General features: G+C 38.6%; 1 protein-coding gene across 3 annotated transcripts in view; it reads left to right on the top strand.

Moving 5' to 3' along the window:
* Nucleotides 1-22,999, top strand: part of Scgalpha (sarcoglycan alpha) — a 68,106-nt gene that overhangs the window by 42,223 nt on the left and 2,884 nt on the right. For 2 of the 3 annotated variants that reach the window (XM_053796501.2, XM_053796510.2), the window contains 2 exons: nt 11,781-11,975; nt 21,965-22,024. In XM_053796501.2, the coding sequence (XP_053652476.2) occupies nt 11,781-11,975; nt 21,965-22,024 (255 nt within the window). The remainder of the gene's footprint in view (nt 1-11,780; nt 11,976-21,964; nt 22,025-22,999) is intronic. The other variant, XM_053796519.2, reaches the window with a different exon arrangement.

Here is a 22,999-nt window from a genome sequence, read left to right as displayed (position 1 = left end):
TCTACCAACCTACTACCTAGGATATATTTATATATATACATATACATATTTATATGTATACATATAAATATGTAAATAGGTACTACCGTCCTGCCAAGTGAGTGTAAAACGAAAGCCTGTAATTGTTTTACATGATGGTAGGATTGCTGGTGTCTTTTGTCTGTCTTATAAATATGCAAGATTACAGGTACGTCTTGCTACTTCTACTTACACTTAGGTCACACTGCACATACATGTACACGTTTATTTGTACACACTCATCTGAGTTTTCTTTGATTTTATCTTAATAGTTCTTGGTCTTATTACTTTTCCTTTTATATCCATGGGGAAGTGGAATAAGAATCTTTCCTCCGTAAGCCATGCGTGTTGTAAAAGTCAACTAAAATGCCGTGAACAATGGGCTAGTAACCCCTTTTCCTGTAAAGATTACTAAAAAGAATAAGAAGAAGAAAATTGTCAAAGTGGGAAGTCTGAATGTGCGTGGATGTTGTGCAAATGATAAGAAAGAGATGATTGTGGATGTTATGAATGAGAAGAAACTGGATGTCCTGGCTTTAAGTGAAACAAAGCTGAAGGGGGTGGGAGAGTTTCAATGGAGAGGAATAAATGGGGTTAGGTCAGGGGTTTCAAATAGAGTTAGAGCTAAAGGAGGAGTAGCAATAATGTTGAAGGATAAGCAATGGCAGGAAAAGAGGGACTACAAATGCATAAATTCAAGGATTATGTGGAGTAAAATAAAGATTGGATGTGAAAAGTGGGTTATAGTAAGCGTGTATGCACCTGGAGAAGAAAGAAGTGTAGAGGAGAGAGAGAGATTTTGGGAAATGTTGAGTGAATGTGTGGGGAGTTTTGAATCAAGTGTGAGAGTAATGGTGGTTGGGGATTTCAATGCTAAAGTGGGTAAAAATGTTATGGAGGGAGTAGTAGGTAAATTTGGGGTGCCAGGGGTAAATGTAAATGGGGAGCCTTTAATTGAGCTATGTGTAGAAAGAAATTTGGTAATAAGTAATACATATTTTATGAAAAAGAGGATAAATAAATATACAAGGTATGATGTAGCACATAATGAAAGTAGTTTGTTAGATTATGTATTGGTGGATAAAAGGTTGATGGGTAGGCTCCAGGATGTACATGTTTATAGAGGGGCAACTGATATGTCAGATCATTATTTAGTTGTAGCTACAGTTAGAGTAAGAGGTAGATGGGAAAAGAGGAAGGTGGCAACAACAAGTAAGAGGGAGGTGAAAGTGTATAAACTAAGGGAGGAGGAAGTTCGGGCGAGATATAAGCGACTATTGGCAGAAAGGTGGGCTAGTGCAAAGATGAGTAGTGGGGGGGTTGAAGAGGGTTGGAATAGTTTTAAAAATGCAGTATTAGAATGTGGGGCAGAAGTTTGTGGTTATAGAAGGGTGGGGGCAGGAGGAAAGAGGAGTGATTGGTGGAATGATGAAGTAAAGGGTGTGATAAAAGAGAAAAAGGTAGCTTACGAGAGGTTTTTACAAAGCAGAAGTGTTATAAGAAGAGCAGAGTATATGGAGAGTAAAAGAAAGGTGAAGAGAGTGGTGAGAGAGTGCAAAAGGAGAGCAGATGAAAGAGTGGGAGAGGCACTGTCAAGAAATTTTAATGAAAATAAGAAAAAATTTTGGAGTGAGTTTAACAAGTTAAGAAAGCCTAGGGAAAGTATGGATTTGTCCGTTAAAAACAGAGTAGGGGAGTTAGTAGATGGGGAGAGGGAGGTATTAGGTAGATGGCGAGAATATTTTGAGGAACTTTTAAATGTTGAGGAAGAAAGGGAGGAGGTAATTTCATGCACTGGCCAGGGAGGTATACCATCTTTTAGGAGTGAAGAAGAGCAGAATGTAAGTGTGGTGGAGGTACGTGAGGCATTATGTAGAATGAAAGGGGGTAAAGCAGCTGGAACTGATGGGATCATGACAGAAATGTTAAAAGCAGGGGGGGATATAGTGTTGGAGTGGTTGGTACTTTTGTTTAATAAATGTATGGAAGAGGGGAAGGTACCTAAGGATTGACGGAGAGCATGTATAGTCCCTTTATATAAAGGGAAAGGGGACAAAAGAGATTGTAAAACTTATAGAGGAATAAGTTTACTGAGTATACCAAGAAAAGTATACGGTAGAGTTATAATTGAAAGAATTAGAGGTAAGACAGAATGTAGAATTGCGGATGAGCAAGGAGGCTTCAGAGTGGGTAGGGGATGTGTAGATCAAATGTTTACATTGAAGCATATATGTGAACAGTATTTGGATAAAGGTAGGTAAGTTTTTATTGCATTTATGGATTTAGAAAAGGCATATGATAGAGTGGATAGAGGAGCAATGTGGCAGATGTTGCAAGTTTATGGAATAGGTGGTAAGTTACTAAATGCTGTAAAGAGCTTTTATGAGGATAGTGAGGCTCAGGTTAGGGTGTGTAGAAGAGAGGGAGAATACTTCCCAGTAAAAGTAGGTCTTAGACAGGGATGTGTAATGTCACCATGGTTGTTTAATATATTTATAGATGGGGTTGTAAAAGAAGTAAATGCTAGGGTGTTCGGGAGAGGGGTGGGATTAAATTATGGGGAATCAAATTCAAAATGAGAATTGACACAGTTACTTTTTGCAGATGATACTGTGCTTATGGGAGATTCTAAAGAAAAATTGCAAAGGTTAGTGGATGAGTTTGAGAATGTGTGTAAAGGTAGAAAGTTGAAAGTGAACATAGAAAAGAGTAAGGTGATGAGGGTATCAAATGATTTAGATAAAGAAAAAATGGATATCAAATTGGGGAGGAGGAGTATGAAAGAAGTGAATGTTTTCAGATACTTGGGAGTTGACGTGTCGGCAGATGGATTTATGAAGGATGAGGTTAATCATAGAATTGATGAGGGAAAAAAGGTGAGTGGTGCGTTGAGGTATATGTGGAGTCAAAAAACGTTATCTATGGAGGCAAAGAAGGGAATGTATGAAAGTATAGTAGTACCAACACTCTTATATGGATGTGAAGCTTGGGTGGTAAATGCAGCAGCGAGGAGACGGTGGTTTGGTCATTTAGAGAGAATGGATCAAAACCACAAAACCACAAAACCTCCTTTACCCCCTCTTTCCAACCCTTTCGAGGACGACCCCTACCCCTCTTTCCTTCCCCTATAGATTTATATGCTTTCCATGTCATTCTACTTTGATCCATTCTCTCTAAATGACCAAACCACCTCAACAACCCCTCTTCTGCCCTCTGACTAATGCTTTTATTAACTCCACACCTTCTCCTAATTTCCACACTCCGAATTTTCTGCATAATATTTACACCACACATTGCCCTTAGACAGGACATCTCCACTGCCTCCAACCGTCTCCTCGCTGCTGCATTTACCACCCAAGCTTCACATCCATATAAGAGTGTTGGTACTACTATACTTTCATACATTCCCTTCTTTGCCTCCATAGATAACGTTTTTTGACTCCACATATACCTCAAGGCACCACTCACCTTTTTTCCCTCATCAATTCTATGATTAACCTCATCCTTCATAAATCCATCTGCCGACACGTCAACTCCCAAGTATCTGAAAACATTCACTTCTTTCATACTCCTCCTCCCCAATTTGATATCCAATTTTTCTTTATCTAAATCATTTGATACCCTCATCACCTTACTCTTTTCTATGTTCACTTTCAACTTTCTACCTTTACACACATTCTCAAACTCATCCACTAACCTTTGCAATTTTTCTTTAGAATCTCCCATAAGCACAGTATCATCAGCAAAAAGTAACTGTGTCAATTCCCATTTTGAATTTGATTCCCCATAATTTAATCCCACCCCTCTCCCGAACACCCTAGCATTTACTTCTTTTACAACCCCATCTATAAATATATTAAACAACCATGGTGACATTACACATCCCTGTCTAAGACCTACTTTTACCGGGAAGTATTCTCCCTCTCTTCTACACACCCTAACCTGAGCCTCACTATCCTCATAAAAGCTCTTTACAGCATTTAGTAACTTACCACCTATTCCATAAACTTGCAACATCTGCCACATTGCTCCTCTATCCACTCTATCATATGCCTTTTCTAAATCCATAAATGCAATAAAAACTTACCTACCTTTATCTAAATACTGTTCACATATATGCTTCAATGTAAACATTTGATCTACACATCCCCTACCCACTCCGAAGCCTCCTTGCTCATCCGCAATTCTACATTCTGTCTTACCTCTAATTCTTTCAATTATAACTCTACCGTATACTTTTCCTGGTATACTCAGTAAACTTATTCCTCTATAAGTTTTACAATCTCTTTTGTCCCCTTTCCCTTTATATAAAGGGACTATACATGCTCTCCGTCAATCCTTAGGTACCTTCCCCTCTTCATACATTTATTAAACAAAAGTACCAACCACTCCAACACTATATCCCCCCTGCTTTTAACATTTCTGTCATGATCCCATCAGTTCCAGCTGCTTTACCCCCTTTCATTCTACGTAATGCCTCACGTACCTCCACCACACTTACATTCTGCTCTTCTTCACTCCTAAAAGATGGTATACCTCCCTGGCCAGTGCATGAAATTACCTCCTCCCTTTCTTCCTCAACATTTAAAAGTTCCTCAAAATATTCTCGCCATCTACCTAATACCTCCCTCTCCCCATCTACTAACTCCCCTACTCTGTTTTTAATGGACAAATCCATACTTTCCCTAGGCTTTCTTAACTTGTTAAACTCACTCCAAAATTTTTTCTTATTTTCATTAAAATTTCTTGACAGTGCCTCTCCCACTCTTTCATCTGCTCTCCTTTTGCACTCTCTCACCACTCTCTTCACCTTTCTTTTACTCTCCATATACTCTGCTCTTCTTATAACACTTCTGCTTTGTAAAAACCTCTCGTAAGCTACCTTTTTCTCTTTTATCACACCCTTTACTTTATCATTCCACCAATCACTCCTCTTTCCTCCTGCCCCCACCCTTCTATAACCACAAACTTCTGCCCCACATTCTAATACTGCATTTTTAAAACTATTCCAACCCTCTTCAACCCCCCCACTACTCATCTTTGCACTAGCCCACCTTTCTGCCAACAGTCGCTTATATCTCGCCCGAACTTCCTCCTCCCTTAGTTTATACACTTTCACCTCCCTCTTACTTGTTGTTGCCACCTTCCTCTTTTCCCATCTACCTCTTACTCTAACTGTAGCTACAACTAAATAATGATCTGACATATCAGTTGCCCCTCTATAAACATGTACATCCTGGAGCCTACCCATCAACCTTTTATCCACCAATACATAATCTAACAAACTACTTTCATTATGTGCTACATCATACCTTGTATATTTATTTATCCTCTTTTTCATAAAATATGTATTACTTATTACCAAATTTCTTTCTACACATAGCTCAATTAAAGGCTTCCCATTTACATTTACCCCTGGCACCCCAAATTTACCTACTACTCCCTCCATAACATTTTTACCCACTTTAGCATTGAAATCCCCAACCACCATTACTCTCACACTTGATTCAAAACTCCCCACGCATTCACTCAACATTATCACACTGGCCGATTCCCACCAAGGCAGGGTGGCCCGAAAAAGAAAAACTTTCACCATCATTCACTCCATCACTGTCTTGCCAGAAGGGTGCTTTACACTACAGTTTTTGAACTGCAACATTAACACCCCTCCCCTACCTACATATATATATATATATATATATGTAGGTAGTAGGTTGGTAGACAGCAACCGCCCAGGGAGGTACTACCGTCCTGCCAAGTGAGTGTAAAACGGAAACCTGTAATTGTTTTACATGATGGTAGGATTGCTGGTATCCATTTTTCTGTCTCATAAACATGCAAGGTTTCAGGTACGTCTTGCTACTTCTACTTACACTTAGGTCACACTACACATACATGTACAAGCATATATGTATATACACACCCCTCTTGGTTTTCTTCCATTTTTCTTACTAGTTCTTGTTCTTTTTTATTTCCTCTTACCTCCATGGGGAAGTGGAACAGAACTCTTCCTCCGTAAGCTATGTGTGTTGTAAGAGGCGACTAAAATGCCAGGAGCAAGGGGCTAGTAACCTCTTCTCCTGTATATATTACTAAATGTAAAAGGAGAAACTTTCGTTTTTCCTTTTGGGCCACCCCGCCTCGGTGGGATACGGCCGGTGTGTTGAAAGAAAGAAAGAAAGATATATTCTAGGTAGTAGGTTGGTAGACAGCAACCGCCCAGGGAGGTACTACCGTCCTGCCAAGTGAGTGTAAAACGGAAACCTGTAATTGTTTTACATGATGGTAGGATTGCTGGTGTCCATTTTTCTGTCTCATACACATGCAAGATTTCAGGTACGTCTTGCTACTTCTAGTTACAATTAGGTCACACTACACATACATGTACAAGCATATATATACACACCCCTTTGGATTTTCTTCTATTTTCTTTCTAGTTCTTGTTCTTGTTTATTTGCTCTTACCTCAAGGAGGCCTGGTCACAGACCGGGCCGCGGGGGCGTTGACCCCCGGAACTCTCTCCAGGTAAACCTCCATGGGGAAGTGGAACAGAATTCTTCCTCCATAAGCCATGCGTGTTGTAAGAGGCGACTAAAATGCCGGGAGCAAGGGGCTAGTAACCCCTTCTCCTGTATATATTACTAAAAATAAAAGGAGAAACTTTCGTTTTTCCCTTTGGGCCACCCCGCCTCGGTGGGATACGGCCGGTGTGTTGAAAGAAAGATACAGCGGATCCCTGAGTTTCGTGATTAATCCGTTCCAGAGAGCCTGCCGAAAGTCGAAATTCACAAAACTCGAAACCATTTTCCCCATAAGAAATAATGGAAATAAAATTAATCCGTTCCAGACACCCAAAAATATTAAAATAATTTTTTTTTTTTCAAATTAAATAAAGATTTATGTACTGAAATCAATGAGAAATCAAGTACATGCATATAAAAAATAATAACATTACACTTACCCTTACTGAAGACTTCTGGGTGGATGGAAGACAGGAGGAGGGGATAGGAGGAAGTTGTACACTATTGTTTGGAAGGAGAATCTCCTTCCATTAGGACTTTAGGTAGCAAGTCCTTATCTGGGGTTACTTCCCTTCTTTTAATGCCACTGGGAACAACTTGAGGGTCACTGGGCCCCTGTTGCACAAAATATCAATCCAGAGAGGTCTTTTTCTGGCGTTTCTTTAAGATTTTCCTGAAGTGGGACACAACACTGTCATTGTACATGTTGCAGATATGGCTTGTTTCAGCTTGGTCAGGGTGATACTTTTCAACAAAACTGCAACTCATTCTTTGCAACTCAAGTGGAACAGAATTCTTCCTCCGTAAGCCATGCGTATTGTAAGAGGCGACTAAAATGCCGGGAGCAAGGGGCTAGTAACCCCTTCTCCTGTATATATTATTAAATTTGAAAGGAGAAACTTTCGTTTTTCCTTTTGGGCCACCCCACCTCGGTCGGATACAGCTGGTATGTTGAAAGAAAAGAAGATATATATATAATGTGTGTTATAGGTAGTAGGCTGGTAGACAGCAACCACCCAGGGAGGTACTACCGTCCTGCCAAGCGAGTGTAAAACGAAGACCTGTAATTGTTTTACGTGATGGTAGGATTGCTGGTGTCCATTTTTCTGTTTCATGAACATGCAAGGTGGGATACGGCCGGTTTGTTGAAAGAAAGAATATATATATATATATATACATGTATATGGGCAAGGGGCTAGTAACCTCTTCTCTTGTATAAATTACTAAATTTAAGAAGAGAAACTTTTGTTTTTCTTTTTGGGCCACCCTTTGTTGAAAAAATATATATATATATATACACACACACACATGCATACATACACATACAGGAAATAAGGACAGAACTTTTTTTTTTTTTAAGAGCACTATCATAGTGTATTCCAGGATTTTTCTAAATGATCTTAATTCTGGCAAAATAAATAAAAAAAAATCACATCTTTCTCTTCATATTAGAACTTAAAAAAAAAAATGTTCTGTAGTAGTTTTAAGTTCTGGCATTATGAAGTCCAAAATAAAATCTGTATTTAACCTTAAAATTACTCTAGGATAACACTATAATTATATGGATGCTTGTCGTATATACTCGGGTATAACTTGACTCCACGTATAGGTCGGCCCCTGATATTTTCCCCCAAAATATTTATTTTTTTTATATTCTAATTGATAAGTCTATCCTAGTGTTTGAGGGACTTTAACCCTTTCAGGGTCCAAGGCCCAAATCTGGAGTCACGCACCAGTGTCCAAGAATTTTCAAAAAAAAAATTTGTTATTTTTTCTTATGAAATCGTAGAGAATCTTTTTGTGAAGGTAATAAAACAAAAAGTACGAAATTTGGTGGAAAATTGACGAAATTATGCTCTCGCGAATTTTGATGTGTCAGCGATATTTACGAATCGGCGATTTTGCCGACTTTGACTCCCATTTTAGGCCAATTACATTATTCCAATCAACCAAATTCTTAGCTATTTCACTAGTATTCCTTCTATTCTATTGATTGAGCACAAGAAATCGCCAAGTCAACTGTTTCAACTACAAAATAAAGTGATCAGAAATTGTTAATTTGGCCAATTTAACACAAAGTTTAAAATATTCCAATTTCAAAATAGGGTCCAGAATGAACAATGTAGGCATTCCTGGCACTAAATTAACATTTCCTCTGTTCATTAGTTATGTTTTGAGGCTTTACAAATAAATTCCATTTTGATTTTTTATTCACATAATGAATTTTTATTCACACCAAAAAATAGAAGATTTACTGTTATGCAATACTGTAATAATTGTATAAATATCATCACCATATTTGTGAATGTATATTAGACCCACCAGCTGACGTGTATTAGACGTGTGAGGTCGTTTGTTTACTCTTGAATATCAGCAAAAATTTAACATTTCTGCTACTTTGAGCTCAGTTTCAAGCCATTTCCAGTGCTAAAACCAATCCAAATCATCTCTATTTCTGTAATATGTCTTCCATTCTATCAAATGAGACCAAGAAATCGCAAATACAACTATAAAAAACATACGAAAAAACACTGCAAAGTTGCTGTTTTAATCGAAAAATCATGATTTCATTTTTTTTCTCTCATTATACACAGTGTGCTGCAGGATCTGTTTTATGTGGTGCACACATACCACATAGATGTATTCTCTCATATCTAGGCCCAAATGTACCACTCACAGTTTATCAGAGTGAGCTGAGCTCATGGCGTAGATCTACGGTTTGGACCCTGAACGTAAAGCCGTAGATCTACGGGACGGACCCTGAAAGGGTTAAAAAAGGTCACATGGTTCCAAAATATAACCAAAACTTGGGAGGAAAGAGGGGCAGTGTAATGAAAATGACAATTAATAAAAGTAAAGGAACACTGCAGCAGGCTTACAGGTTCATTCTAGGCAAGTCTTGCCCAGATCCAACCTTGCTTACTCATGTATTTGTCCAGCTTATTTTTAAAGTTACCCAAAAAATTAGATTGTGATTCAGGGTGGGGGTAGGGCCTCCATCTTTTTTTTTGCCTCCTTCCCTCCTCTGCCTCTCTCCTTCTTTTGATTATTGAAACTAAAACTATGGGTAACTTTAAAAGTAGGTTGGAGAAATATATGAATGAGGAAAGGTTGCATTTGAGTAGGACCTGCTTAGTATGGGCCAGTAGTCCTACTGCAGTACTCTGTTAGGTAAACAAGTGAAGAAAGAGATCATAATGAACTATTGGATATTATCAAATTTATTTGTATATTTAAGGTGGAATATGCTTACCGAGTGTAGCTTATGTCTTGATGCTGTACCAAAGTATGAATCTAGTTTGTGGTAGGCCCTCAATATGTCAGAATTTCAACCTTTTAAGAGTATCCATGAATAAATTGACCCTCAACTTATTTCTTAAAAAAAATTGGTCTTAAAATCTCAACCCATACATGGGTATGTACAGTAATTTGAAAGTAAACAATTTTTTTTCGTTCTTACTAAATGGTGTGGAAATGTATTAATTTAAAAACTAAAAATAGCAGTAGTACTTGGTATCTGAATGACATATATATTAACTTTAGTTATGTGTACAGTTTGTAAATAATCCTTAACAGCAACATAATTGTTTTGTTTCAAGGTGGAGACTTCCATTAGCCATTCAGTAAATTAGTATGCAGTATTTATTAGTGCTGTCATGGGGAAGTGTTGCACCCCTAAGGGCCCAAAAGAGCCTTGAGTATTAGATAATCATGTTCAATCCAAGGAAGGGATGAAGGTAGCTCCAATTCCTTGGATCAAAAGGCCTTCATCACCAAGGCATTCCATCCCTTGATGGGTACAGTGCTTGATCATGTACAGTAAATTTTAAAAGTTTCATAAAATAGTCGATGCTTGTATATATTTACCAAATCCAAGTCTACCAATAAACAGAACCTTCTTACCTTTTTTATTCTTAGCCCAACCATTAATATAAACTAGATTTTCACTAACACATAATCACTGATTTGTATTTTTGTGAGCTTTACTAGTAAAATATTTACCTATACTTTAGTACTAATATGGTGTTCCAAGGCATTCTGTTTCATTTAACTAAAATTTTTGGCAAATAAAAATATTATTGGTCATGTTTTCTATATTTATCATATTTAAATATGTACTTTGTAAAAACAGTTACAATTTGACAAGATTAATTGGTGATATGGTCCTCTTATGTATAATTCTTAATGCTAAAAGTGTTGAATGGTGAAAGTGTGAACAATGCTGAAAGTTTTTTTCTTTTTGAGTTTTTCTTTTTGGGTCCCCCTGCCTCGGTGGGAAATGGCCGTTAAAAATAAATAAATAAATGTGTGTGCGTGTGTGCTCACCTAGTTGTGGTTGCAGGGGTCGAGTCATAGCTCCTGGCCCCACCTCTTCACTGGCTGCTACTGGGTCACTCTCCCTGCACCATTAGCTTTATCATACCTCTGCTTAAAGCTATGAATGGATCCTTCCTCCACTACAATGCTTCTCAAACTAGTATTCTACTTCCTGACTACTATGTGACTGAAGAAATACTTAATAACATCCCTGTGATTCATCTGTCTTCAAGTTCCAACTGTGTCCCCTTGTTGCTGTGTCCCATCTCTGGAACATTGTCTCTGTCCATCTTGTCAATTCCTCTCGGTATTTTATATGTTATCATGTTCCTCCTATCTCTCCTGTCCTCTAGTGTGTGCGTGCGTGTGTGTGTGTGCATGTCGTGCCGAATATGTAAAACTTTTGATTTTGGCTTATACGTATAGCAACGCACTTCTTGCCGAATAGGGCAAGCAAAAAATTTGTGTATGCAATAATTTCACAGAAATCATTCTGAACCTAACAAAAAAAATATATTTCATTGTGTTTGTTTATTATTAAATTATTATGAGCTTGTATAAAATATATTTAGTTGGATTGGACTAAATTAAACTGTGCTTGTTATAATAAGGTTAGGGAAGTTTCCTTAGGTTCTTTTGGTACAATTTTTTTTTTATTTTTACATTAACACAAATGCAAAAATAAATCTTTAAATGTATAAGAGAAAATTTTAGAAAGGACTCAATTTTAATCAAGTTCTTGCTAATTGACCAGTTTTACCTATTTGGCATGACACACACACACACACAGTTTTGCTTCTTGTATTCTATCTTCCTAGCAGATGTTCAATTTTAATTTCTCATGAATCCAAGATAAATGACTTGTCAAAATCTTTATTGCAAATCATCCAAAGCATAAAATGTGTACCCAATTTGTTGTGATAGCATCCCTACGGGCCAGGATATCCAGATGGTTCAGTATGCTAGCATCCACCGAGCTACAGAGGCTCTGCGTACTCTGAAGGGTCGTGAACATTCACCTCATCCTTCTACTGCAACTACCACCACTCAGGCTGATACTCTTACTCGCTCACGTACAGCTAGTCCTTCATCCACTCTCCCTCGAAATTCCACACTTAGGTAAGAATAGCAATGTCTTTAAATGTGAATTAAATCACAATACCATGGTCAGTTATTATTGCAATACTTTGAGAGAATATAAATGATGTACATATCTTTTATGGTGTAAATGGCATTGAGATGTAATATTGAGTACACAGTTGATACTTGTACAAGATGTGTTAAAGAGCAATATTTGTATATCAAGTTACTTGTGTACTAGAGGAGGGCTCCGCTTTATGCCATTTTGCTAATACAGCAGTTTTCAGTTATACTCCTTCTTCATTTATTCAGACTTCCTACAGTAAATATATTCACCACTCACTATAAGCTAATGATGAAAATATTTAACCCTTTGACTGTTTCAGGCCCCTCTCTGAAACTGTCATTCTATGTCGCTCAATTTTTGAAAAAAAAAAAAATTATTTTTTCTTATGAAATGATAGAGAATCTTTTCCCGATGTTAATGACACCAAAAGTTTGAAATTTGGTCGAAAACTCGTGGAATTATACTCCCGCGAAGTTAGCGGTCTCGGCGACATATGCGTATCGGCGATTTCGCCGACTTTGAGCCCTATTTTCAGCCAATTCCATTGTTCCAGTTGACCAAACTCATAGCTATTTCTTTAGAACTCCATTTTATCTATCAGCTGAGTACAAGAAACCTCCCATTTACTAATTTGGACTACCCAATATGGTGGTCAGAAATTGGCAATTTGGCCAATTTCACGCAAAATAAAAAAGATGCCAATTTCAAAATAGGGTCCAGAATAAACAAGGTAGACATTCGTGGCACTAAAATAACATATGCTCTGTTCATTAGTCACATCTCTAGGCCCCTCTTATATTATTATTGCTTTCTATTTTGATTTTTTATTCATACAAAAAAATACAAAATTTACTGTTATGCAGACGACTGCATTATTGTAAAAATGGTATAAATAATATCAGTGCACTAGTGAAAGAATATTAGACTCCCCAGTTGACGTGTATTGGACGTGTGGTGTGATTTATTTACTCTTGAACATTGGTAAAAATCGAACATTTCCGCTACTTTGAGCTCAGTTTCAAGGTCGTTTTCATCGTAAAAGTAATGAAAATCATCTCTATTTCTGTAGTATGTTTTCCATTTTATCACCTAAGACCATGAAAACGCGAATACAACGATAAATACTATACGAAATTACACCTCAAAGTCGGCGTTTTATTCCAAAAAAACGATCAGAGTTTTTTTTTCTCATTACGCAATGTGTGCTGCAGGATTTTTTTTATGTGGTGCACACTGACCACACAGACCCATTCTCTCACATGTGGGCCTACCAGCTTTCTCCCACTTGATTTGAAGCCGCTAGAATTATTGAGTATATATACGTCAGAAACATTGGCTCGTAAGACGTATTTATACGTCGAAAACAGTCAAAGGGTTAAAGGTAAGATATCCTGTCTATGGGCAATGTGTGGTGTAAATATTAATCAGAGAATTCATAGTGTGGAAATTAGGAGAAGGTGTGGAGTTACTAAAAGTTTGTCAGAGGGCTGAAGAGGTGGTTTGGTCATTTAGGGAGATAGGAACAAAGTAGAATGACTTGGAGAGCATATAAATCTGTAGTGGAAAGAAGGTGGAGTAGGGGTCGTTCCTGAAAAAGGTTAGAGGGAGAGGGTAAAGGAGGTTTTGTGGGCGAGGGGCTTTGACTTCTAGCAAGCATGCGTGAGCATGTCAGATAGGAGTGAATGGAGACGAATAGTTTTTGGGACCTGATGAGCTGTTGGAGTGTGAGCAGGGTAATATTTTGTGAAGGGATTCAGGGAAACCAGTTAGCCGGACTTAGAGTCCTGGAAATGGGAAATACAATGCCTGCACTTTAAAGGAGGGGTTTGGGATATTGGCAGTTTGGAGAGATGTCTAAATTGTCGCATCTGAGTGCCTCTGCAAAGACAATGATTATGTACGAATGATGGTGAAAGTGTCAGCATAGTTGCTGATCCCCTTATATATGTTATATAGATTAGCTGAGTATCATAGTACCATCCATGTGCTTTATATAGAAGCTCCCTAGGCCTGTGACTGTATGACGTCACGGGGTACAGCTTGAGTCAGTGTGAGACGCGCTGCCTCACTCTCACTCGGCGTATAGACATCCAGGCAGCAGGCAGGCCTGGGCTCCTGCCTCTCATCACAGTCTGACAATACATAGTGTTACCATCCAACAAGTGTGTCTCCCTTCAACCCTCGTTTCTCCTACCGAACCCCATACGACAAATTGGTGGCAACAGAGGGCCTGTAATTCTGACGATTACAGCGATTTCTGGAGATAAATTTCTACTGAGCCGGTCGCCATCTCCTGACGCTAGGCCGACCTAGCCGGCCAGCTACCTCAAGCCAGCTACCCCGACCAAGCTTCTACCAGTCTCTACATTATTCACTGGTCAGTCTCCTTGTATTAGTGTTTATCTGCTTATTTGCATCACTCCCGAGGGGTTGACCCGAGTTTGCAAAATAAGCCAGCAGCCAGTCTGTGGTGAGGGAGTCAGTCAGCCTAGCCTACTCCATCCAGCCTTTGCCTGCCAAACCAGCTTTCCACCCCTGCTGTGCTCATCGTTAGAAGTTATCAAGCCATTCTGTGTGAAGGGTTAAGATAAGCCAAGCCAGCCAGCAACTAACCCAGGTGACTAACCCAGTACTCAGCAAACCACGTGGGTACAGTCTTCATCGCTTGTGCTTCAAGCTCCAAGCCATTCTGAGTGCTTTTTCATCCCTGTGGTGTTGTGGTATTTCGTGGGTTTGTTTTAAGCCAGCCGGCTTAGTGTTTTCGCGCCAGTGAGGGTGTCCCCAGTGAGGCTTACGCCGTTCATTCCATAGGCCCAGTCACCACGCGGTGTGTCCCACTACCGCCCTGCCTCAGCTGCCTCACTCACATACCACTACCACTGTTTTTGTACTCTTACGGGTCCTAGCACCATATTTTAAGGACCACATAGGGGTCAAGAGCTTGAGTGTATTCTTTCGTCAGTGGCGCCACCTTTGAAAGCCTCCTGTGTGAGTCAATCGTCGATGTAAGTGCAAATTCTACGATCATGTGTGGACAGTAGCCAGCCACGAGACGATAGCCTCCATCCTCCAACCTTCCACCTTCTGCCTAATTCTTCACCAAGCCGCTACAGTGATAATATTTTTCATAGAGACATTTGCGAGTGTTGAGACATTTCTTTTTGTGTTTCCAGTGATTTCTTAGTGACATTCAGTAACTCTTGATTAGACTCAGTGTTTATTATATACTGTTTTCAATATTTTTTTTTCTTCTTAATTCAGTGTTAATTTCCATGCATTATCTTATGTCTGTTGTGTTGTGCTTCTTTTTTTATACACTTGAAGTAAGTACCTTAGTGTTTTTTCCTTGTGTGCAACACATATGAGCAGTATAGAACTTGTGTTTCCACTTCACAATCACCTTGTGTTCACAGTATCGCAGTGAAGTAATTCAGTAATTTATTACCTCTTATTCTGGATCACAACTCAGTGTTGTCTGTTATATTTTCCTCCCAGCATTTGTGTATTCTTGTTTTGTTGTGTGTTGAACATTTTTGTGTTAATTCCTTTCATTTAGCCAGTGTCTAATTTGTCTTATTTCCACAGACAATAGTGCCATTATTTTGTGCAAGCAAGAAAATTATTTTTTCCAAATTTTTCACACCAAGTTCCATAGCAAGAAAATTCTAGTATTGTGTTTATATTGATGTGTTGTGTTCTGCATCACTGTAAGTGTTCAAACCTTTTGTTCTGTGTTTTTGCATCTACTATTTTCATGTTTCATTGAACAAATTTACTCTTAGTGCAATTTTTGAGCTCTTCTTTTAAAGTAAATTGTTCTTTTGCTTGTTCAGTAAGTGTTGCTTAAGCTGCAATTAAGAGTTAAAGTGTTCACTCAGTTCATTCCTTGATAATAATTTTTTATTCTTGTAAACTGTATTTTCTTGTGTGTGTAATTTTTTTTATTGCACATTGACTCATTTTGCAATAATTCTTGTGCAAGCATTGTGTTGCCATTAAAATTTTTCTTGCAGAAATTTTATGTAGTATGTGCAGTACTTTTGATTAGCAATTGTTATTTGCAGTATTGCTACAGTTTATTTCAGTGCAGTTTCTTATGCTCTGTTCTGTGCATAATATTTTATTCTTTGTGTGCCATTTTATTTTATTTTTAGTGAATTGTTCTCCCAGTTTGTCTTAATTTTGCACAAGATTTATTGAGTCCAATTTAACATTTTTGATTGATTCATCATTTTATTGTTGAATTTCCCTATTGCATTGAGAGTAAAGACTGTGCCATTCATTCAATTTTAAAGTAAAGTTGAGCAAATTAGATTTGAGTAAAGTACAAGTTCTCTTGATTTTCAAAGTGTTGTTTATTCAGTTGAGTATTTTCTTGTGTGAGTTTCCTTGCTTACAGTGTGACCTGTCAATTTTTAATTACTTATGCAGAATAGTTAAGCATTTTCTTCCCATTTAAGTTCACTGTGTTGTGTGTTCCTTAGTTACATTTTCTTTTATTCTTTCTATTTTTTTTTGCCTTATGCCCTAGAGTAAGTTCCCTGAGAACATGTCCCAGTCACTTTTGAATGTTCACTTAGTGTATCATGCCAGTCAAAGTCAATATGAATCAGTCCACAGTACCAGTATTCCCTTACTGACTGAAAGACAATACCTAGCCCTTGAGCAATGTGTTTGTTCTCACAGCTTGTATCTGAGATTTGTTAAAGTGCTGCGAAATGTGAAGTTCAGATTAAGTTCCTATAGATTCGTTCATTACTTATTAACGTAGCTGAGCGGTCAGGCACTAGTAACTCTGTCACTCCCATCTGTGTTCCACCTACACCTTCAGACATTCAAGATAGTGTATTGCCTTAAGTGTCCGAGGACACTCAGACTGCCTTGAGTGCTCAGCCTATCTCTGTAATGCCTGCTAGTCCAAGTAGTAGTTTCTCCACAGGGGATGCCTTGTCGGAAAACGATTACTTGAAACTAGTAATGCCATCACTTGTTGATATCACATGCCGTATGCAGAAAGACGTCTCTGTTGCGGCTAGTGCTCTCACTAGAGTGTCTGTTGTTGTTCCTTGTGTTCCAGATGGTGATCCCATCCTAGTTGACAGTAATTCGTGCAATGTAAGAAGTTAATTCTCGAGTAACTTTCACATGTTGTTAACGTTTGTAAGTGAAGTTTCTTTATAGCTGATACCTCGTGTCACTGTGTGCGACTCAGTTGAATATCAGCATTGTTCACCGTGTTCATTTCTTTTCCCCTGTGCTTGTAGTGAGAGATAGTAGATTCGTTCTCCCTTGCTCATATTGCATGTTATAGCGTTAATTTTTTCAACCGGGGAGAGTCATCCACTCCACCGAGTTTGTTCATTCCTCCAGTAAGAGAGAACCGATCCCTTGTGTTCTGGTGATTCGATTCCTGCTCCAGGAAGATCTTATTCTGACTGTGAATCCACCAGCACCCATCAGTGACTTTGTAATGAGCCAAGAATTACTGTATCGAACAGCCGAGTTGGGTACTCCAAGCAGAAGAGTGTACCAGTTAGTAATTTCACAGTCGCTAGTGAACGTAGCTCTACAGCTAGTTCATGATGCACCAGGTGTTGCACACCCTGGTATGGATCATTCTGTGAAACAAGCCAGAATGAAGTGCTTTTGGCCACGTATGGCAACTGACATTTCAGAGTATGTTAAGAAATGTAGTGTATGTATGCAACATAAAGGAAATGTCAATGGTCCTAATCCAATCCAAGTGTACCCAACCACTAGCAAACCGTGGGAAAGAGTTGCCCTTGATTTGTTAACTAATTTTAAATGTTCCCTCCAAGGCAACAAACATCTGTGTGTTATGGTAGACCATTTCACCAGATATTGTGAGTTAGTTCCTATTGCAGATAAGACTGCAGAGACAGTAGCTAAAGCGTTTAAAGAACGCATTATCTGCAGGCATACCACCCCTAAGTCCTTAGTAACAGATAATGGAGGTGAATTCTGTAATGAGATTCTTGAAAATTTGTGTACTTTGTACAAGATCTCTAAATCCACCATTGTTCCTCATCATCCTGCCAGCAATGGGTTAGCTGAACGAACCAATAAGAAGGTACTTGATGTCTTGAGAGCCACTATCAACCCCAATAGTGAAACTTGGGATGAAGTTATACCAGATGTTCAATGTGCCATAAATTCTGCTTACAATGCTTCCATAGGTGATACTCCACATTATGCATTGTATGGTGTAGACAAGCGTTTACCCTATGAGTTGTTATATTCCACTCCGAAACCTAATTACAACCCTGATGATTTCATAGCTCAGAGTGTTTTTAGAAGAATCCATGAAACACTTCATAAATCAACAGCAGAATTTACTAGAGTAACTAATAGCCGTGCTAAGCCGTCAAAAGTTAAAGTAGGTTCAAGAGTAATGCTGACGAATTTCAACAAAACATCCGCAATGCCTAAGCTCGATCAAAAGTTTGTCGGTCCTTATCGAGTTGTAGATCATATCTCTGGCAATAAGTATAAGGTTAGAGAAATTACTACTGGTAAGTACAAAGAATCGCATTTAGATCATATGAAATTAGTATGCGATGTTGATGATATTGCTACCCAGACTAATGTGACAGATGCTGAAAATCCTCTTGACTCTGTACCCTCTACCTCAAATACTCAGTCAGATAATCAACCTGAATGTCGTTACTCTTTGCGTACTCAACAAGTAATGAGAAACCCACAAGTTTCTTTTGTAGATACTCGTCCAGATCTCCCTCAGTCAAGGCATGTGTTAGCCATTGCAGAGGAATTCGATCCTCCTAGAGATGATAACCATTCTGCATATGTAAACCTCACCCTCGCAGAATTGGGTTTAAATGTACATAGTCTGTATAATTAGATGTCAGAGATGAAGGAAATTGTCAACTTTGTGTTTTGTTATTAACTGATCAGTTTTTTCAGAATTTTTTTTTTTGTGTTCACGTTCCCTCCTTATTCTGAGATTTTGACAGTAATGATCTGAGTGCACCAGATGCCTTTGTTGTTAATTTCACCTTCTTTCTTTCAACACACCGGCCGTATCCCACCGAGGCAGGGTGGCCCAAAAGGAAAAACGAAAGTTTCTCCTTTTACATTTAGTAATATATACAGGAGAAGAGGTTACTAGCCCCTTGCTCCCGGCATTTTAGTCGCCTCTTACAACACGCATGGCTTACGGAGGAAGAATTCTGTTCCACTTCCCCATGGAGATAAGAGAAAATAAACAAGAATAAGAACTAGAAAGAAAATAGAAGAAAACCCAGAGGGGTGTGTATATATGTGCTTGTACATGTATGTGTAGTGTGACCTAAGTGTAAGTAGAAGTAGCAAGACGTACCTGAAATCTTGCATGTTCATGAGACAGAAAAATTTCACCTTGTATATTTATTTATTTATTTATTTTTTTCAAACAAGTTGGTTGTGTGTGTGTGTGTGTGTGTGTGTGTGTGTGTGTGTGTGTGTGTGTGTGTGTGTGTGTATATATATATATATATATATATATATAAATATATGACAGGGTGGATAGGGGGGCAATGTGGCAGATGTTGCAAGTGTATGGTGTAGGAGGTAGGTTACTGAAAGCAGTGAAGAGTTTTTACGAGGATAGTGAGGCTCAAGTTAGAGTATGTAGAAAAGAGGGAAATTTTTTCCCAGTAAAAGTAGGCCTTAGACAAGGATGTGTGATGTCACCGTGGTTGTTTAATATATTTATAGATGGGGTTGTAAGAGAAGTAAATGCGAGGGTCTTGGCAAGAGGCGGGGAGTTAAAAGATAAAGAATCACACACAGGGTGGGAGTTGTCACAGCTGCTCTTTGCTGATGACACTGTGCTCTTGGGAGATTCTGAAGAGAAGCTGCAGAGATTGGTGGATGAATTTGGTAGGGTGTGCAAAAGAAGAAAATTAAAGGTGAATACAGGAAAGAGTAAGGTTATGAGGATAACAAAAAGATTAGGTGATGAAAGATTGAATATCAGATTGGAGGGAGAGAGTATGGAGGAGGTGAACGTATTCAGATATTTGGGAGTGGACGTGTCAGCGGATGGGTCTATGAAAGATGAGGTGAATCATAGAATTGATGAGGGAAAAAGAGTGAGTGGTGCACTTAGGAGTCTGTGGAGACAGAGAACTTTGTCCTTGGAGGCAAAGAGGGGAATGTATGAGAGTATAGTTTTACCAACGCTCTTATATGGGTGTGAAGCATGGGTGATGAATGTTGCAGCGAGGAGAAGGCTGGAGGCAGTGGAGATGTCATGTCTGAGGGCAATGTGTGGTGTGAATATAATGCAGAGAATTCGTAGTTTGGAAGTTAGGAGGAGGTGCGGGATTACCAAAACTGTTGTCCAGAGGGCTGAGGAAGGGTTGTTGAGGTGGTTCGGACATGTAGAGAGAATGGAGCGAAACAGAATAACTTCAAGAGTGTATCAGTCTGTAGTGGAAGGAAGGCGGGGTAGGGGTCGGCCTAGGAAGGGTTGGAGGGAGGGGGTAAAGGAGGTTTTGTGTGCGAGGGGCTTGGACTTCCAGCAGGCATGCGTGAGCGTGTTTGATAGGAGTGAATGGAGACAAATGGTTTTTAATACTTGACGTGCTGTTGGAGTGTGAGCAAAGTAACATTTATGAAGGGATTCAGGGAAACCGGCAGGCCGGACTTGAGTCCTGGAGATGGGAAGTACAGTGCCTGCACTCTGAAGGAGGGGTGTTAATGTTGCAGTTTAAAAACTGTAGTGTAAAGCACCCTTCTGGCAAGACAGTGATGGAGTGAATGATGGTGAAAGTTTTTCTTTTTCGGGCCACCCTGCCTTGGTGGGAATCGGCCAGTGTGATAATAAATAAAAATATAAATAAATATATATATATATATATATATATATATATATATATATATATATATATATATATATATATTTATTTATTCTTCCTCAGAATCCGTAGAGTGCATGAATACAGATCGATCGATCAATTCCATCCATATTGTTCAATGATTTGTTCTTATAAGTCGTAATGCATTACGTTAAAACTCATTACGTTAACACCCATTATGTAAAACTCATTATGTTAACATCCATTATGATACCATCCATTAGTTCTAAGTTATATATATATGAATTTGTTATTGTATAGAATCAGCCCAGAACCACCTGCCTGTTCAGCCTATAGCATAGTAGTCTATGTCGAGACGACATACGTAACATGACCGAGCTGTCAGCATAGTTGCTGATCCCCTTATATGTGTTATATAGATTAGCTGAGTATCATAGTACCATCCATGTGCTTTATATAGAAGCTCCCTAGGCCTGTGACTGTATGACGTCACGGGGTACAGCCTGAGTCAGTGTGAGACGTTCTGCCTCGCTCTCACTTGGCGTATAGACATCCAGGCAGCAGGCAGGCCTGGGCTCCCGCCTCTCATCACAGTCTGACAATACATGGTGTTACCATCCAACAAGTGTGTCTCCCTTCAACCCTCATTTCTCCTACCGAACCCCATACGACAAAAGTGTTGAATGATGATGAAAGTTGTTTTCTTTTTGGGTTTTTCTTTCTTTTTGGGTCACCCTGCCTCAGTGGGGAAACTGCTGATGTGTTAAAAAAAAAAAGTAATGTGTGTACTGTATATGCATTTTTTAGGCCTAGCTCTATTGCTCATTTAATATGTGATAGTGTAAACATGTTATCATACTTCTATATGCATTTGAAAGTGAAAAAAGGTTATGTTTTACTTTACAGCGGTAATCTGGAACCTGACCTGTTGTATAAGCGGGGCCCTCCTGTATACAGTATTAGTAATTTAAATTGGTGCTCATATCCTTTTATTGAAGTAAGCAGTGCATTATTTATAGGTTTTTTGTCCTAACTAAATTTTAAATTATTCTTACAAAAATTTTTTAATTGCAACTTTGAAGCTGATGTGACAAGATTTATAATAGCATTTTTCACCACAGTCGTCGTTTTGAGGACTATGCAACTTTGTCTCGGCCAGATCCACCACCATATCAGAGAAAGTAGGTTCTGTTCAGTATTTTATTTTATGAGTGCTATATTTATAGTACATTTATCTGTTAAAACAAGTGAAACTACTTAATGTTGCCAAACATTAAAGAAAATTGTAATACAATTGTTATATGTATCATGCAGGCATTGTTGGTATAGAGGCATGGTATTCTGTAAACCTAATCTGTAGGCTATGAAGGTATATGTATTTGTGGTCACAACCACATGGAATGATGTAGATATAACGAAACCTCGATTTTCGTATGCCCTAGTTTGTATGTAAAACTATAGTTATTCTCTATAAAATGTATTTTTTGTTAATATTTCCCATAAATAATGTAAATCCAATTAATCCATTCCAGCCACCCAAAAATATTAACGAAGAATACATTTTATAGAGAATAACTATAGTTTTACATACAAACTAGAGCATATGAAAACCGAGGTTCCACTGTACTTGTATTATCATGGCTCTAGCAGTTATCTTTTTGTCTAGTCAAATCTTTGATAGTGCTGGATGTGATAGTGACAACACTTATCCTGCTCTTGGCAAGAGTGGTTGTAATATATCCTGCTGTGTGGCCTGTAGGAAAGACGAGTTCTTTTGGTGTTCTTCGGTTTTGGCAATTGGGAAGATTTTGTATGAAAAACTTTAGTGTCTGGAATATTCCTCTATGAATGTTGCAATTTTCCTCCAGTATTCTGGGCTACAAATCCCCTAGGTACATAAAAACATGCCAGTGTATGCATCTCTTGATTTTTGCAGTCATGGTGTGAGTAGTGCATCATGTCATTCTTGTAGGTTTTAGGCATGTCCATGTGCCTCACCAGATGAGTGCATTTCTGGCAAATCTGTAATGGAATTGCCAGAGGCAGAAAGAGTCAACAGCATCATACTAAAAGTGGTCACATGACTTTATTATGTGGATATACTGCTCATCACCTCCAAAAGACTCAACCTAGACAACCTCAAGAACAGCCTCAGC

The sequence above is a fragment of the Cherax quadricarinatus genome, chromosome 37 (genome assembly GCF_038502225.1).
Source record: "Cherax quadricarinatus isolate ZL_2023a chromosome 37, ASM3850222v1, whole genome shotgun sequence".
In the NCBI taxonomy this organism is placed as follows: domain Eukaryota; kingdom Metazoa; phylum Arthropoda; class Malacostraca; order Decapoda; family Parastacidae; genus Cherax; species Cherax quadricarinatus.
Note: the sequence above shows the minus strand (reverse complement) of the source record. Positions and strands in the feature narration are given on the sequence as shown.